The following is a 14,790-nucleotide window of genomic DNA, read 5'->3' as shown; positions in this document are numbered from 1 at the left end:
TGTTTGTCTTTCATGTAAGATGCTGCTGTTCAAAGCCGTGCCGCCCCCCTCCCATCCTCCTTCTGCCTTCTTGTGGATGCAACTTTTCTTTCATAGCGCTGATTAGAGAGTGCAGGCGACCAAACCTCGGTCAGTGAGATACTTTTAAGAAAACACACGGTTCAAGTGTGTGGAAAGAATGTAAATTTCTGGGTATTTAAATGGAAGATGGGGTGGTCGCGGGATAACATGGAAATATGGACCAATTCCACCCCACAACACCCCCGTCTCCACCTCCTCCTCCTCCTCCTCCTCTTTTCCTTTCTCCATCCTGTCTGGCTTGGAAGAAATGTGTTTCTCGTTGTCTGTCCCAACGCTCTCAACTTCCAACACGCTTGCTCGGCATTTTTTTTTTCAAGCCCTGAAAACCACTCAAAACAAAGTGTAATTCCATCCCTCCCCCTCCCTCCCCACCCCCCCCCGAAACGTCTTGTTTTTCCCAGAGCCGCGCTGAGAATAAATTGTCGGCCAAATTAGAAAAACATATTTCATCTCACATGCAGGCACACTTTGAAAATGCTTGTCAATATATACTGAGAAGTCAATCCAGTTCAGCCGTCTGCTGGATTATTCAATGTTCAGTCGGGACACCAGGCCCCTCCTCTGCTTGGATAAATTAGTTTCACCTCATTGTTGTTAAAATTAGGATTAAATTATGACCTGAAATAGCAGAATATACAGTACTAAGATATTTTAAATTGTTCTCTTTCAGGTTAACGTGAGATCTCATATATGTGTTATTACATGCTGATATTAAATCTTGAATATAAACTAATAAAATAAAAAAAAATCTTTCTACAAGAAAATGTCACAAAAATATTTTTAGTAAACAATCATTCAATCATTCCATCATATTTTTAATTATCATATTTCAATAAATTTTCTTCCAAACATTTTTATTTCAATACATTCATTTCTCTTTTCACTGAAAATGTGTGGGAAAAAATAGACATTTTATTCCCATATTTTTTGTGAATAATTTAAACACACTATAATGAATGAATTATTGATTTAATTTCTGACAAATTACCATTGTTTTTGTTATTTTTCAAAATCTGTAACGTCAAAATCTTTTCTCCAAATACTGTCTTGTCTGTTAAATTATACACATTACATTTCCACATATTAGTTTTCTGCAAATATGGCAGCATTATCCTGTTATTTTCCTCCAAATTTTTGCATTAAGCAACACCTGACTGCGTTCCTTCCAGAATCTTCTCATGACTTCCTGTAATTATGTATATCATTCTGTACATTATAATACTCTGTTTTAACCTGAATACATCTTGTGTCGGCAGTTTCAGCACTGGTTACAAATATAAGTGCGTCACCATGGAGAGGTAGAAAGATCCTGCGCTGCTAACATAAAAGAATCACTGCCTGTTGCTTCACCAGCAGTTGAATATTTGGTTGGAGCTGCATGTCTTATATAAATAAGAGACCTTTTTTCTTTTTTTTACATGAGAACATCACACGTTCAGCTCCTGGAGCGAGCTCCCGATGATTTCACGTTTGAATGTTCGGGCCTCTGCACGGGCCAGCGCACTTCAACTCATTCGTCGATGGGACGGATCATCATGCGGACGGATTTCATGGAGTAGAAACCACCTCCGTAGTCGGCCCAGAAGATGCCGTCCTGGAATTTGCTTCGGTAGACTCCTCCGCTGTACCACACACCGTTGAGGTTGGCTTGGCCACAGGCGTTGTACCACCAACCCCCTTTATGGAAATGTGCACAGTTGCCTGTTGTAAGGGAAGAGTGAGGATGATAAGACGGCAGGTTGAGCAACCAACAAAGGAAAAGTGGACTGAGAGGTACCTGAGAAAGCATCCTTATCTCGGTCGAGAGTCGTGAACTGTTTGCCATTGTGGCTGCTGAGCGAGTCCCCGGCGTTTCCCCTGTAGGTTCCCAGCCGCAGTCGGAAGCCCTCACTCTCCGGCTCCAGGTGGAAGCTGCTGTACTGAGCATAAACCTTCTTCCCCATCCAGTCCTCCATCTCAACCTGCAGCTTGTAGTCGCCCTGCCTTCCCAGCTTGTAGATGGTCTCCAGGCCGAGCCAGTACTCCCCATCGATGTTGCCAAAACCGCTCTGAGTCACCAGAAGATGAGAGAGAAGGACACTTGAAGATGACAGACAAACACGCCTGTGATGTGGTCAGCAGGAGAGCGTATAAACATGCGTGGTGTTTGGACGAATGAAACCCTGCTGCCATTGTTTGAGAAAACAACATTCTTGGTGATGTAGTTTAGGTCTTCTTCAAAGGAAACACGGCGCTCCAAAAGCAAAGCAATGTTGAGGGTAGAACCCGGTGGTGAAGGGCAATTTCGATTCCAACATTTCAACTTTGACATACATAATAATCCTGTTTCAACCATTATCTTTTAACCACATGGAGACTTGGGTGGACTGAGCTTGACGTTCCAATCATACAATTCAGGAGTATCTATATGGCAAAAGAGTTTCAGATGTTTCTCAAGCTCTTAGCTCTTAACCAAACTATCAAGATGGAAACAAGAGAATGTCATCGGCAAAAGTGGTACCGAAGGTTATAAATCCATTCCATTCATTCTCTCTGTTATTCCACCAGAAAAAGCCACATGGACCTGACGTGGTCATTGTGACCAAAGCGACTCTCAAGATGCTTTTTTCTACTGTGGAAGTCCATCGGGTCTATCAGAGGCGGTAGCAAATCATGAATGGTCGCACTCGCTATGACAAGATCTCAACATTTGTCCTCGTAAAATCTGGGCTCTGATTGGTTAATGGGCTGCCGTTTGTCGCCAGACTTCAGGTTTGTCAACTTTAACGTTTGATGCGCCACGTTGCCTAAAACGTTTCACGTCCCCCGCTCCGTTAGCGATAGCGAGACACCTTGTTGCACGCGCCTCTACAATGGCTTTACAAGTCAATTTCTCACTTTTGATGCATAGATTGCACTTGGCCGTAACATACCTGAAGGAAGCTCCCAACATGAGATTCATAAACTGTTCACCCCGGCTTCCTTTTTTACCAAAGCTTTCCAACTATCCATATAAAAATCAAAAATCATCGCAAAATCAAAATCACCTCTAGGTTTTTCACATTGTCGGAATGAAGCTGAATTATTTCTTTCTTCAGTGTATTCATGAACTTGTCCGCTCTCATGGGTGGCAGTAGGTTGATCGTGATCCACAAGTAGATCTTAAAGGTATCGCAGGTGGATCGCAAGACGTTCAATATTAACACTCATAACTATTTGGCGATCGTGATGAATCCTATCTCAGTAGGTTCGCCAGCATAAAGGCCCATTTATGCTCAATGTTACGTACAGATCCGGATACGGACGGAGACTTCTGTCTGTGCTCTGCATGAATTTTGTCCGTATTGCTGCACAATTCCACAAAGTTTACCGGTACAGACCAAACGGAGCAGTACCACTGGAAACCGTGGGGAGCAGTGTTGCTGTTACTACCCGATATAGACAACAATGGCGGAAATTCTCTGACCTCCAGTTGCGATATATATTTAACAGCCTCACTGACCACCGCCTTCTACATCGCTGCCTGTTGTCATGAAGTCTTGACTCTGGGCTGCCCACGGTGGATATATTGGTGAACAGCAATGCCAACGCAAAGAACGAAGGAAGCATGAGATCCGTGATGGTAACATCAAAATGGATGGGCACCATTTTGTACGTAAAGGCAGCATAGATGTGCCTTCAGAAGCCTGCGAGAGCCTGAGAAGCGTGGACTCCCCATGCTGGCTGAAATACATTCTTCTTTGACTAGCCATAAGGAAATACTGCTTTGTTTTTTTTTTTCCCACCACGCCGAATGAATCAGACTCCTGAGGAAGGTCTCCGAAGTTGAAGACCACCAGCAGAAAACCACGACACCACCCTTCCCTCTGGGTGGTAAAGGAAGGGAGGTTGCCTCCCTCCTATCTATAGCTTCAGCTCAGAAAGTCCCTTTTAGACGCTGCTGTCTGTAGAGTCCACGCTCTTCAAATCCCTGCTACACATCTGGCCACGTGCCTTCAAATCGCTTCCCAGCGCTCTACAAATTGAGGTTTTCTAATTGTGGATCGGCGGAGGGAGGCAGCGATGAGGCTCGGTGGAGGGTTTCACTCGCCTCTCTGGTTTGTGTACATGTGGCGGCTTTGCGGGAGAGCGTAGCGGCAAATCAATGTCGGGGGAAGCAATTTAGTTCCCACTTAAGCACGGGCCTGGACGGCTGAATGCGAGAGCGACTTGCCAAGGCTGCCAGCTGTCGTTTGATGCCTGAATATGTTCTGCATTAAGACGAGCAGCCAAGCATCCAGGAAGGCACCAAGGTGGTGGAGGTTTCGGAAAGAAATCCTTCAGCTTGAGTGGTGGAACATTCCTCCCCAGTGGGACGTATTCCGTTTCATCATGGAAATCCCAAACTGAACGGCCTTGGCAAATGGCAACACTGACTGATGCTATTATGTAAAATAAAGAAGGAGAGGAAGCGCCTTTGTCATCACCTTGTAGTTATCCCAGTTCCTGAAGAAGTTGACGGAGCCATCTTTCCGGTGAAGGATGACCGTCCAGCCGCCGTTGTCCATGTCCTGCTCGCACCAGGTCTGCACCGCCTTCTCTGTTTCGTCGGGTTTGATCAGGTACATGCCGCTGTCGACGTGGCCTGCGTCCTGCGCCTCCAGACAGTCCCTGAACGGACCTGGCGGCGAATATATGATACTCAGATGTGGAAGACGCAAAAAATAAAAGTTGATTTGATTTGGAAATCAGGTTTTTGTTTAGTTCAGGGACTGAACATTAACAACATAAATGACCTGCCTATTTTATACACACAGCATTTCTGTATATTACAAATTGTTGTGCATTATGTCATTTCCTATTGATATATTTTTTCCCACACACCTGTGCATTTCCCACATGAAAAAGGCTTCTTTTTACAAAACATTTGGCTGTTATTAATATTATGAAAATTGCTTTTTTCTTCTCCATTTTCCAAAATGTTAAAGACAAAAAATGTTCTCATCATGTGCAATATTTTTGTTTTAGATCTTTTGTTTTTCTTCAATATATATTCAATATTCAGATTTTCTTTGTTGTATATACTTGTATTTAAAAAGATAGTCATCATAAATCACTTCTACAATATCTGTGTCATGATTTGGTCTTCGTAGTTTGTCAATGGCATTTACTTTTCTTATGCTTCTAATGTTTTCTAAATATAGTTTCCTACTTTTACAAATATTTTTCACCTCTTTTCTTCATTTTTGAGTGTCTATTCAGCCCAAATGGGTGGAAACAGGAGTCCTCACAGTACAATGTAAAGCTGTACATTGTCTCATGTTAAATGACAAATTCCAGTTTATATCACCTGATCCACTTGACCACTGTCTGCCCTCTCCATGTGTCCCTGACTCTACCTCCAAACCAAGTTTTGCATTTAGCGCTGAGCTGTTCCATCAGGATATTGTGAGAGCAGAGATTAGTGATTTTTAATGACTGAGGAAAACTAAATATTTGCCTGTGAGCTGTAAATCTCCCTTTTTTGGTCAGTGCAGTTGCTTTAATGAAGCTCACATGTGTAGCGGACGTCTTCAGCTCCCACCCAGCTAATAGTAGAATAACAATAAAAAGGTGAAGTCCATTCGTTTTCATGACGTCGCTTCGGAGTGGCCCTTCCTTGTGGTTTTCCAGGAGCCGACTCTGCGGTCTGCGTTCCGTCTCAGTCTGCAGTGCGATGGAGTCAAAGACCGTTTTCATATACCACTGCCCTGAAGTTCTACACACTTTATTATTCTTGGGTGAACTAGATGTGGCAGGAATTTCTCCTGATGAGCGTAAGGTTTAGGTCTTTCTCTGCTTTAAGTCCCGGGCATCCGCTCAGACATGACAGCACTTTTATTTCCACCGTTAGTTTTCTTTCTTTTCTCCTGAGCGGCTCAGCTCCGGTGGGATTAGCTAATCTTTAACCTTTTGGAAATTGGGGCAGAGGCCGACCTGCTGCTGCGGGTCAGTCAGTGAGCAATGTTTGTTATGGTTGACCTGTGGAGATGGGCCCTCACCATGTTTGAGAAAGTGGTTTGATGGACACATGGATTCAGAAGAAATTTGTGTCATGATTCTCCTGCTTCCTTCTTCAGTCGCTTGTGTGTCGATTTAACTAAAGATTACTGCTACCAGTGTTGAGATAAAGCTACGTCCTGTGTTTGCAATGTTTTCCTCCCATAGTCCAAAAACTTGGTGCATTAAAAGGGCCACGTAAAATGACTTGGCAACTCAACTGTGGTTAGTCAAAGACTTTGAATCGCATTTAACTATGGAATGTAAACAATGCGCCTCGCTGCACGTGCGCCAAGCGCCCCCATTCAATGGCAATGAGAAACTAAACTAAACGTATGGCATGTGTTTCACCGATTATTCATTGTTGATCGCTGTGAAGTCCGCTGAATTCAGTAGAGGGAAGAGTCGGCATGAGATGCTCCAGTCTGCAGCGTCACTCACATACACAGACCGGGCTGACGTTATTGGTGGCATGAGCCACATAAAAATATTTATAAATGAAATAAATGCCATGTTTTTGTCTGCTCACATCACTCTAAAATCTAGGCTTTGAAACATGCCTTTGGAGGCCAACGCCACCACCAAGCATGTTGCATCCTCCACTCCCAAATTGGAAGGGGACAGTTGGTCATATGTAATAGCAATTCGACATTGACTTTATCGGCACCTACCACTAGTGCCGAGAGTTCCATCGTAAATGGAACAGTGTCTCCACAATCGCACTGACCTTCAGCACTGAAGTTCGTCTGAGGAGGCTTCAGAACCTCCAGCGTACCACTTGTAGGAGACGGTCCTGACCTAGAGCCCCTTTCGCGGGCAAACGCTCTGGTATTGTCTCTCTGGATCTCATTGGTCAGCCTGGGCACGTTTACAGGGATATTCTCCGGCACCACCTGGACCAGAGGAGGCCCCAGAGGCGGCGGCTCCTGTCTGCGGCTGTACACCTGCATGCACTGCTCCTCCAGAGCTCCTATGAGCACGGATTGGTTGTTGACCACAGCGGACAGGGCTGAGTATTTGGCTTCCAGCTCTCTATAGCGCGAGGCGAGTCGTAGTGTCTCTGAGGTGGCGTTTAAGACACGTGTCTCCAGCTGAGCTAGCTCCAGTGAGTTATCTCTCTTCCTGATGATCTCATGCAGCAGCTGCATGTAAAGCTGCGTCACTCTCGAGTTCATGTTCCTGCTCTCTTTCCTCAGCAGCTTCATCTCGTTCACCAAGTTGCCGTCCACATCCACCACCAGCTTTAAAGTCTCCATCTCCCTCCTCTGCTTGGAGAGGAGGTCCCTGACTGCAGCCACGTCCAGGCGTGTGACCCTGTCCTTGTCGGGGGTGAAGCCTCGTGCAGCACAGATGGGGCCTGTGATCTTCTGCTCTGGAACCAGAAAGGTGTAGGAACACTTGTGTTTCTCCCCGCTGGCCTCCGGAGCCCTCCGTATCCGGGAGAGGACCGGGTGCTTGGCCAGGGACAGATCAAACAGAAGAAGAAGGCTCCACATTCCAGGTCCCATGGTTGCTTCTCACTTTACCACAAAGTTCACCAGAAAGCCTGAAAAACAGAACAGAGCTCCATTATCGTCGCATTAGAAAGGTTCCACATGAGACTTTCCATGTGCACAAATCGACAATTTCAAAATCTGTCTATCAACGTCGGCTCAATAGACACATTGAAACGCTTTCATAAATATTCAAACAGTCCCATAAACAGCATCATATTTTCCTTAAGCCTCTTGGGTTTGAGCTTATGCCATTCAAGGAGTCCCACAGATATATTGCTGAGTAATGCTTTCACTGTACAATGGGTTGTTTGTATATTTTTCAGAGCGAATAATGAAAAGAAATACTGTTTGAACTTAAATACTGGGATTTCTCATTTCCTACACGGTCTTTCACTCATCCTTACAAAGACATAGATCTCATATTTCCTCCAATGGAACTCACACTGCCAACAATTATGGAGGCTCCGGCCAATGTAGTGTAGATTTCATGAAGCGCTTTTATGAGAAGCAAAAAGAAACTCAATATAAAGGTCTGTTACATGTAGGTTTAGCATATGAGATGACTAAATGAGATGGCAGGCTCAGAGTGAGTGTGAAATAACAGATTTGTTTGACAGCTTAATGGATGGTTGAGAGCTCTCGGCTTTTCTCCCTCTTCTATCAAACCTGTTTATTTGAAGTGATAGTGTAATACATTTTCCCTTACTTCACCCAGCTTTTAAAACACTTCTCAGACAGGGTGCATCAGCGAAGGAAATAATGCAGATGTTTTCCCCTCTCTGCTAATCCAATGTAATCTAATTGAACCACTGCGCCCGCACAGTTTGAAGAACCACAGAGCATCTGTTGGCGCGACACTAGGGGAATATTCCAGACTCAACACAAGAGCCCCGCTCAGTGATGGAGTGGGTGAGAATTAAAACGCACCAGCGGGAGTGAGACGGTACTTAAATGCTACCTACAGTACTCGCAGCACCTGCAGTGCCGACCACAGGTAAGTTATTGAAGCTCACAAGTGCAAGGCATCTCCCTTTGGGCTCTCCCTCTGTCGGTATTGGCTGATTCCAGCGCAGTATCAGGTGACCGGTCAAGCGGGCCTCTATGAAACTCCCTGTTTTCATGGTCCGGTGTTGATCTACCAACGCTATATTGGCAGAAATGGCATGCTAATTTATGTCTCTCAAGATGTTCAACCAGTCCAGTTTTATATCCTACATATGGATGTCAGCAGGTGGTGACTCATTGTGTAGGGAGGTATGCATTTAAAACTGCTGAGGAGGAATAAAATTTAAGCTTGTTTTTTAGATGGTATATAGCGACACTTGTGTGAACCATGCTAATGCTACATTTGAAACTGGAGCAACACGTGGTGCTTTGTATCTTTGTAGCATTGGTCAACACCTCCTTATTAAAGTTCTCAAGATGCTTTTTTGAATGCAAGTACATGAGCAGTCTGCCTGTATCTTGGATTTGTTTACTTACAGGAGCTAGGATTAAGAGGTGTTGGATGGAAACGTCTCACCAGATTTGGCAGGAGGTCTGTTGTTCAAAGGTGCTGCGTCTTCACAGGATGGACCACCACCAATTCTGTCTCAAGACGAAGTTTGGCTCAAAAATCTGCTCGACTCTCAACGCTCGACGCTCAACCAAAGGTTGAAATGCATCTGTGCACCTTCCTTCAACCTAAGTTTTGGGTTGGGAGGTCAGCAGCCGTTGAAAACTCCCCTCCTTTCTCTGGGAGATAAATAAGTGTTCTCAGGGCACCAGAAAGCGTGCCCAGAACACCTTACCAGGAAGGGGTCCACAGGGTACCCTCACTTGATGCCCAAGCCACCTCAACCTCAGTGGAGGACTAAAGAATTATCCCTCATGGCTCAGATCTCCCGGGACCAAAACAGAATAATACATTACTCTGAAGAGTTAGACACTGTCTGAAGAGCAAGACAGATGTGTCGCTTGTACAGTGTATAACACAATGAGGATCATCGAGTGGGCTTTTGTGTTAGGCTATCAGTCGAATCTAAACGTTCACCTCCCACGGTATTTCCTGACACTGTAGGCGGTGCGTTACTGGGCTGTCCAACAAGGCATGTTGTAGTCAAGGCCCCACCAACCGAGACAAAGACATTATCGAGACTGGAGAGTATCAAGACCAAGATGAGACCAAGATATGTTGAAGTCTAACCCAAGACAAGACCAAGACTGTATACAAAGCATGACAGTTTTCACTGTCTGTCTCCCAATCCGCCCACTCCAAGAACAAGGCAAGACTAAGACCCTAAAAAAGTGGTCCTGAAAGCCGTCCAATCACGAGTACTACAACAGTACCAACACGTATAAAGGTGACTGTGGTAAAGGTTAAGCCATGGTCGGTCACAGCCTTCCTTAAGGTTCCACTCCTAAAAAATCCATGTGGCATGAACTGCCGCCCCATGACTCGAGCTCAAGGTCACACAAGTTACTATAAATACAATATCACAATTGAAGTAACAATGGAAGCTTACGATCGTAAGTGCAGCCTCATCCCAAAGCCAGCCATTCTTTGTGAATGTCCCAGCACGGCAGGGAAACATTTTATTGAAACGGCTTCAAAATCAATGGATACCATACAATCGTCAATCTGTTGCGCTGTAGACGTGAGAACATGTTGCCTTGGACAAGACAATCCAGTCATGTCAGACTAAGAACGATGGTCTCTGAGGAGCTGATCTTCATGCCAGCTGCTTCAGGTTCCTCTGAGAGCTGAAGAAATCAGCCTGACAGAACCACATCATCCACAAAAAAAGCCCTGGCGCCATCCAAACCTCATTGCAAACGGGTCAGCCTTCCGTTTGAGTAAAATGGAAAGAAAACAAAGACTCATGGAAGCCCCGTACTTGTGCTGGGTCCTCAAATAACCAGAGCCACCGTTGTTGGCTTTGCTCGCGAGTCTAATGGCGAGCAGATTGCGGGTAGATCTTTGAAAGGAAGACTGTATCCCACCAGAATGCAGCGCAGTAAAACTGACAGAGAGGTTAAAAAAACCCTTTATCTGCAGTTCCTGACGGTTTCTGTCGGCTTCTATCAGAGCAAGTGGGAACAAATCTGCTGGCTCGTTGAGGACTTCAGCAGATGCAAACATTTAAGATGAAATGGAACCTGGACAGTGACAGCAGTGGGATTTTCAGCTTATATCCTTCCTCATGTTTGGCTGCGATGAGGTTCTCCACCTCAGATGAAGGATTGGGTGTCAGAAAACTGCCGGCTAGCACTGCAGAAAGCAGTTTTCATAAATTTCCACAGCAGAAACACGCTGGCTTTGGACCCAGTTGAGACTACATTGCACGTGTAGTCTACCATCTTCTCCTGCTTCGATCCTTGTGTCATCATAGGTCAGAATGCCACTCTGTGTTACAGGAATGACTCAACAAACGTTCAGTACGGAGACTGTACAGTATTAACCGCTCAATTGTGCAAACAGATGCCTGGCTTTTCTAAATAATGAACCCTTGTATCAGCTCCTGGCGCCAAAACCCGTCTGTTAACTTTGGGTCCTTCCCTCGCTGCAGAAATAAACGCATCAGTAATGCGAGCACTTGCACTGGGTGAGTGTAAAAGGCATTTTCATCACACAATGTTATATAGTTTCTCCTCTCTTCACGCAGCAAAACAAAGCTAAGTAAACTTCTGAATTATTAATGGAAGCCTGATAGATTTCAAATCATTTGCTTTGGCAGAAATCTGGTCACACAGTAGTTATGGTGAGCTATTTTTAGCACTTTGATGAAGTTTAATGATGCAGTTTGTTGTTTTGTTTGGGTTCTTCTGTTGCCAGGGTTCACTTCCTGTGTTGGGATGGGCGATCAGTAAAACTTCTTGAAAGAGGAGAAGGAATTCTGTTCCTCACCAACTTTCTGAGGCAATAACTTTCTTTTTTGTTTCAAATACAACATTGTCTGCATGTGTCAAGTTACTATTCCGAATAAAGCCAAAGCTTTTGCATGTAAACCTTTGCAGCTACGTGATGTTGACCCTCAGGGATGGGGAGGAATTTCCGTTTCAACGGGTAGTTAGAACTGAAAGCAAACTTGTTACGTCCTGGAGTAGTCACCACGTTTTCCACCACCGCCCAATAATGTTTGACAGTCTTAATCTTACTCACTGAATGGTTTTCCTATCCATATAAAAGTCTTTAAGTCCAGGGTCAACAGTCCCCAAAGCTACGCTCTTCTCTGAGCTGCCCGTATGTGAGTAGTTGTCTACCCTGCAATCAACCTTTGACCTGTCCAGAGTGTCCCCTGTCAGATGCCTGGCAGCTCAAAAAGCTGAAATTGTGTTTTAAAACCATCTGCTGTACCAGCCATGTTTCACTGTATGAGGTGAGCCACTGGATTTGGCTTTAACCAAATGTTTTTAGTGATTCATTCATTTTCTAATCGTGGTTTTCAAAAGGTACCGACCCGAACCACAGTACAAACCCATGCAAACAAACCATTACAGGACGCTTGGGTCAGCCCCATCGGGGGACACCCTGGACAAGTCACCAGTCCATTGTAAGGCACATATAGACCACTCACAGTCACAGCTTTGGACAATATAGAGACACCAATGAACTTACAACTACTTTTTAGACACTGGAATGAATCTGGAGGGCTGGGAGGAAATCAGAGAGCCTGGAGGAACCCAGTGCAGACACCACAGAGATGAGACCAAAATTGGACTCAAAATTCTGTATATTGTTATTGGAAAATATATGGTAAAAAAATGTCTGTTTTAAAAATAAAATGTGTAGGGAAAATACAAGAACATTTTTCAAAAGTCAAAAAAAAAGAAGTGAAAAAATGTTTATCATTAAAAAAATGTAATGGCAATTTTTTTTTTTTTTTAAGGAGAGGACTCTTTTGGATTCTTATGTTCCCCCCTGTGCTGCTGAGAAACCAATAAATTTAAACTATAAAATGAAATGTGGTCATGAATGAAGAAAAATATTTAGATTCGAGTTTTACTTTAGGAGAATTCGGAAAAATAAGAAATACAATGACAACAAGCACAGGAACATTGTATTTAGTTTCTCACTGAGCTCAGGAGGGCCTGATAAAAAGAGGGTGCGGGCTTTATGTGGCCCCTGAGTCACACTTTGCCCCGGACTGCACTGAAATATATTTTGTGAGCAACAAGCTTCACTTCCAGACATGTGTTTGTGAGCATGAATCATCTGAAAGTGATGAAAAACCGGACCATGAGTCAGGCTTCAGAGTCACCTTGGCACCGGTTGCTGCTCTTATTCCTGACAGAGCACTTTTCCCCAGCTTTCCATAATCACGGGTCATCCCTCTCAATAGCCGGGCCTTAAGAAACGGCTCCTCTGCACGTCTCCAAACCCACCATATGAATCTTGACGGCGCTGGGTTGACAGCAGTGACAGTGTTTACACAGCGGCCAGGACTGTGAATCTCATCTGCACCTCTCCACCACAACGTTCCTTCCTGTCTTTCACACCCTGCTGGTCTTCATCAAGTCGGCCACAGTGGGTGTTTTTTTGTTGACTTATTAAAGAGGCATTTTCTCTCGTCCCACCTCCAAGCTGGAGCGGATCCAGCCTCCTTGTTTGTCTTAAAAAGGTGGATTGACCTACAGCAGAGAGAACCTTCTCGAATAGAGTCTTTAAATAGATGTTCCTCCATGCATTGCCATCTCTCTCATGAAGACACAAATCAAATAGTGAGTGGAAACTCTCTGGAGGACGTTTTGTGGTTTGTGTTCTGGGCCTGCAGATTTTTTGAGCTGCTCCAATTAAGCCTTAAGTTAGTCAGATGGAGATGGTAATTGCATCCGTCTGCCAAGCGGGAGACACAACGTATTAAGTTTGTAACTGGTATGAATGATTGTAACAAGCATTGGAAAGACATTTTTCTTCCATTATGTATTCAAATCACCACAAACCAGACCCCATTATCGCTAAATAGCAAGAGTTATCTTCATTAAATAAGAATAATTGTCTAACTAATGTATTTCTTTGCACCTTATCATAAACAACAATTATGCAGGAGTCACTTGAGTGAGTTTTTTCACCATTTTGGAGCAAAAATGTGAACTCAATATAAGCTCAGATGTCTTTATGTCACACTGGTTTTAGTTAGAGATAAGCTCAGTTGTCTTGAACACATCAATCAAAGTAGCAAAACTATGATGTTTACATGAGTTTGGGAAAGTTTCACTAAGAGATTTCCAAGTCTTACCTATGTCGGTTCAGTCCGAGAGCAGCAGGAAGGGTCCAGTTTGGGGTCTCACTTATGTTTCCTGTCAGCAGTCATGCTCTCCATTCTCCTCCACTGCGTCTCCCCTCATTGAGAATAAAGGCCGGGAGCTGCTGCGGCACAAGTCAGCGGCGTTCAGCAGAACAGTGGAGGGTGGTCCACAGACGGAGGGAGGCTGACAAAGTGATTTTTCTCTCCAGATCCAGGCGACGGAGGCTTGGCCCTCCCTTCTTCCACTGATGTCATGAGAAGTTTGAAGAGGAAAGAAAGTCTCCCGCCGGTGTAAAGTTTAGAGCTCAAATAAATAATGGACCAATGAAGCTGTGAGTCACTGAGCGGTCCATCATTTCGCAGTCCTCTGGTCTTGTTTACATGACGTGTGTCTCCTCTCCATGTCAGAGTTTGGACATAAATTCTCATCAAACCGCTGTGCCCTTCTCACTTCTGCGCTCAGATCTGTTTTCTATCATCTGCGATCTGATGCCTTCATGACTCTGGCGACACAGTAGCTTTGGGTTTTTAAAGCGAGGACTGTTTTGGATTCTTGCGTTTCCCCCTGTGCTGCTGGAGGCGAACAAATAGCTGTTGCCAGCTGTGCTTATTTAATGACAGAACAATACACAGAAGGCTTGTGAGCGGGAGAGAAAGAGCGCCCCCGAGCTAAATGTTTGGAAATCAAGAGGAAGCTTGGGCGAGTTAAACAACATCGGAGGACGTTTCTACTTATGAGCAATCAAGGCGCCCTTATTCAAGTGTCTGGATTCAACACTGCGGCGCTGTGTAGGTTGGCTGTATATATTAGACAAAATCCAATTTAAATAAACTATAAATAGCCCAGAAAGCTGGGGTTTGGGTGGAACTGGAAACATTAATGCTAATTCATTGCAGACCTGGAAAAACACACATCCTTTTTTTTGACTCTCCTGTGCAGCTTTTGCTGATTCCGATCACTAACCTGACAGGTTTACAAATGACAACTG

The 14,790-nt window shown here is 44.4% G+C and overlaps 1 protein-coding gene across 1 annotated transcript; it reads right to left on the bottom strand.

Annotated features, from left to right (window-relative positions):
* Nucleotides 1-474: 474 nt before the first annotated feature.
* LOC128769382 (angiopoietin-related protein 1-like) lies at nt 475-14,265 on the bottom strand. Its single transcript, XM_053883061.1, has 5 exons — nt 13,793-14,265; nt 6,806-7,624; nt 4,527-4,720; nt 1,859-2,129; nt 475-1,782 (listed from the first exon to the last, which is right to left on the bottom strand). The coding sequence occupies exons 2-5, from the start codon at nt 7,584-7,586 to the stop codon at nt 1,592-1,594; spliced, it is 1,437 nt and encodes a 478-aa protein (XP_053739036.1). The 5' UTR covers nt 7,587-7,624; nt 13,793-14,265; the 3' UTR covers nt 475-1,591.
* Between the last annotated feature and the right edge of the window lie 525 nt (nt 14,266-14,790).

This window comes from Synchiropus splendidus, chromosome 13, assembly GCF_027744825.2.
Source record: "Synchiropus splendidus isolate RoL2022-P1 chromosome 13, RoL_Sspl_1.0, whole genome shotgun sequence".
Classification (NCBI taxonomy): Eukaryota; Metazoa; Chordata; class Actinopteri; order Syngnathiformes; family Callionymidae; genus Synchiropus; species Synchiropus splendidus.
The sequence above is the reverse complement of the archived record's forward strand: the minus strand, read 5'-3'. Positions and strand labels throughout refer to the sequence as shown.